The sequence below is a fragment of the Tremella mesenterica genome (genome assembly GCF_000271645.1).
Source record: "Tremella mesenterica DSM 1558 unplaced genomic scaffold TREMEscaffold_1, whole genome shotgun sequence".
Classification (NCBI taxonomy): domain Eukaryota; kingdom Fungi; phylum Basidiomycota; class Tremellomycetes; order Tremellales; family Tremellaceae; genus Tremella; species Tremella mesenterica.
In genome coordinates, this window is record NW_006711225.1 from 1,406,846 (window position 1) to 1,410,832 (window position 3,987).

General features: G+C 48.5%; 1 protein-coding gene across 1 annotated transcript in view; it reads right to left on the minus strand.

Moving 5' to 3' along the window:
- Nucleotides 1-3,730: 3,730 nt before the first annotated feature.
- The window catches only part of TREMEDRAFT_58432 (uncharacterized protein), a gene marked incomplete at both ends in the record, with an annotated part of 2,291 nt that continues 2,034 nt past the window's right edge, over nucleotides 3,731-3,987 (minus strand). Inside the window, one exon of the mRNA XM_007001204.1 lies at nucleotides 3,731-3,932. Within this exon, the coding sequence (XP_007001266.1) occupies nucleotides 3,731-3,932 (202 nt within the window). The remainder of the gene's footprint in view (nucleotides 3,933-3,987) is intronic.

Genomic DNA, 3,987 nt, shown 5'->3' on the forward strand with positions numbered 1-3,987 from the left:
GTCTAAGGATAAGGAGACCATTCAGAGGATTGTGCTTACAAAAATACACCACTCAGTACCCCCTGTTCATGCAATGTCGATAATCATCTACTCATTTCTTCCACTTCTAGGGATCAACCTAAATCGGACATCTTTATTAATGGAATTAGGCTAACTACGCTCTGGGACACTGGGGCTACATGTTCGTATATAAGCCCTAGAGCAGCGGCGAAGATAGGTGTAGGAAGGAGACGATATCAGGTGAGCGTACCCGTTCACATGTTTGATGGCTCGGTTAGTGTCGCTGGACCTATCACCGAGTTTGTCGAAGTTGGTTTTAGTTTGACGAAGGGCGCCGAAGTGCGATCTGTTCGTCTAGATGTAACAACACTCTGCGATGCAGATGTTGTAATAGGGTGGGATTGGATGAGGAAGGAAGGGGTTGTTCTAGATGGAAGAGACAACTCGATGAAGTTCCCCATCCCAACCCCACCGAGTGCGGCGAAGTTAGCGGCCATAGGGCTGCCAACTCCGACGGACGCGATAGATCTCCGAGACAAAGATGACCAGGATGAACTGAGTCCGGAGGAACAGGGGGAATTGTATCAGGTGGTTCCTGAACAATATCATCCGTTCATTGATGTGTTTAACCCGAGGAAGGGAGGTGAAGAACTACCTCCCTCAAGGGAGTATGATCTGGAATTTGAGCTTAAGGAGGGGGCGAACCTGAAGGTTGCTCCACTCTACTCACTCGGAGAAGATCAGAGAAGTGCGCTGAGAGACATCCTAGATCGCGAAATATCGGCCGGAAGAATCCGACCCAGTAATTCGCCCTACGGATCACCGATGTTCTTGGTACCGAAGAAAGCAAAGGGTCAATGGCGAATGGTCATTGACTACCGAAAGTTAAACGAGGCAACGATACCCGATGCCTATCCACTGCCTCTGATCGGTCAGATAACCGAAGAGCTAGGAAAAGCGAGGTACTTCAGCAAGTTAGATCTGATTGGAGCTTATCAACTCCTACGGGTAAAGGAAGGACACGAGCACCTGACGGCATTCAGGACTCAGTACGGTATGTTCGAGTCTCTTGTTGTTCGAGATGGTCTGCGAAATGCTCCTGCTGTATTCCAGCATTTTCTGAATGAAAGCTTCAGAGAACTGTTGGGGAAGGGAGTGGTTGTCTACATAGATGATATACTCATCTATGGTCAGACGTTGGAAGAATTGAGAGGAACTACGGCGAAGGTGTTCGAAGTTCTTCGAAGGTCGAATCTGTTCGTCAAGGCTAGTAAGTGCGAGTTTGAAAAGGGTTCGGTAGTCTTCTTGGGTTTCGTGGTCTCACGGGAGGGAGTTTCTAGTAATCCAGAGTACATCGACGCTGTTGTATCTTTTCCCCGTCCCAAGAACCTAAGAGAGAGCAGAGGATTTATGGGAGTCGTTAGTTATTATCGGCGCTTCGTCCCCAACTTCTCCAGGATTGCTAAACCGATCAATGATCTCACAAGAAAAGATGTACCGTTTGTCTGGGGTATGGAGCAGGAAAGAGCTTTTAAAGAGTTGAAGGATAGAATGTGTAGGGCCCCGGTATTGGCTCACTTTGATCCTTCGTTGAAGACATTACTACAGACAGATGCGTCGTTCTTCGGGTGGGGCTTCATAATATCGCAGGTAAACGAGTTAGGACAAGAACATCCGGTAGCGATCGAGTCAGGAGCGTTTCAAGCGGCGCAGTTAAACTATACGGTAGGCGAGAAGGAACTACTAGCTATCGTTGAGGCTTTTAGAAGAAGGAGGCACTTACTATTACAGGTAGAGACTACAGTTCTCACGGACCACTTGAACTTGACATACTGGATGGAACCGAAGCAGTTAAGCCCGAGGCAGGGCAGGTGGGTCGAGGAGCTTTCTAACTTTAGGTTTAAAATGGTGTATCGACCTGGGAAACAAGCTACACTGCCGGATGGACTATCGAGAAGAGCAGACTACCACTCTGGAAAAGGAAGTACTATGGTGCAGGAGAGCAATCTTATTCAAGGGTTGCCGAAGTTCGACGAACTCGACGGCACTAGCTCTGGGTTACAACACCTACTTCGTGCTTTGCAAGGGACAAAGGAAGTAAGAGAGAATGACCTTATTGATCCCATGGATCTGATTGTTGGGGTACAGGAAGATGGAGAAGTGGAGGAGGTTAGAAAAGAGCTATTAGGAGTCATTTGCGCTGAGTGTTCCCATCCAACGTGTCACGATGACGTACAGGAACCAGGATCAATCACCGAACTACGCCGTAGTTCGCGATCCCCTCTAATACTTCGGGGAGGATGGAACTCAAGGGGTTTCCTCACGTTCGACGATCGCACTTATGTGCCGAACTACGCCGAGGCTCGGCTAAAGATCATGAAGATGCGACACGATTCGGCCCTAGCTGGTCACCCAGGCTCAGCGAAGACCCTCGAGCTTGTCCTGAGGGATTACGTTTGGGTTGGAGTAAGGAAGGATGTCGAAGATTATATCGCTGGCTGTGCAGTATGTCAGAGAGCAAAGACTAACAGACAGAAACCCCATGGAGAGCTCAAACCATTGCAAGTGGCTATTAAACCCTGGTCAAGCATCTCGATGGATTTCATCGAAGAGCTTCCGAATTCCCATGGATATAATTCCATCCTGGTAGTGGTGGACCGATTGACCAAATGGGGCATTTTTATCCCAACCACGACGAAGTTAACCGCAGCTGGACTATCTGAGCTGATAATGGACTATGTGGTGGCCCAGCATGGGTTACCAGAGAGTATAGTATCGGACAGAGGATCGAAGTTTACCTCGAAGTTTTGGAAGAACTTGACCGATAGTCTCGGCATAAGACTACATCTTTCTACCGCGTATCATCCACAGACTGATGGACAGACCGAACGAACCAACCAGTCCCTCGAATTATACCTTCGAATCTTCACTTCCTACCAGCAGAACGACTGGTCGAAGCTGCTTGCTCGAGCTAGCTTTGCTTACAACAACACCCATCATTCAGCGATAAACAAGACCCCATTCTATGCGAACTACGGGTACCACCCTCGGTGGGCTGAAGAGATTAAGGCCAGTGAGGTCGAGGTACCTGCTGCTACAGTGGTGGTAAAAGACCTAACCGAAATACATAAAGAATGTATTGAGGGAATTGAGAGAGCTAACGAGAAGTACGCCGAAGGATACAATAGGAAACACCGGACTACGCCGAACTTCGTGGAAGGTGACCTAGTAATGCTGTCGTTAGAGAACATCAAGACTAAAAGACCAATGAAGAAGTTAGATGTGAAGCAAGGTGGGCCGTACAAGGTAGTACGGCAGGTAGGTTCTCATGCTTGTAAATTGGAATTACCAGGAACGATGGCAGGTATCCATGATGTATTCCATGTTTCATTGCTTCGTCCCTATCATCCTCCAGTATTCCCTGGTCAGCAAGCTGAACCACCTGGCCCAGTAGAAGTAGATAACGTAGGAGAATCGTGGGAAGTAAAGGACATTGTGGACTCTAGAGTAAATAAAAGATCAGGAAAGTTAGAGTACTTAGTAGAATGGTTAGGTTACGAAGGAACAGACGATTCGGTATCATGGGAACCAGTAGAGAACGTCGACGGAGCTGATGACATATTGGCGAAGTTCCACGAACTTCACCCTACTAAGCCGAAGGAAGGGCGACTGCGGAGGGCTAGGAGGTAGAACGTACTGCATACAACATAGGATTACAGCTACGTACCGCTCACTTGCCCTTACCCTTACCCTTTCCTTTTCCTTTCTCCTTCGCGCTACTCGGCCCCGCGAGATTGGTGTGGACAGTACCGATGGCCGAAGGTAGATCGAGACTGTCAGGGGGGAAAACAGTCGAGAGGGAAGCATTCCATGCCCGGTTCATAGCCCCAAAGAAATCACCAAAGTCCTGGACATCCCGAGCAGCTTGCATGCTCGGAGTCCTCCACAGGGAACGTATGGTCCTAAGACACTCGGACGGAAGACTAA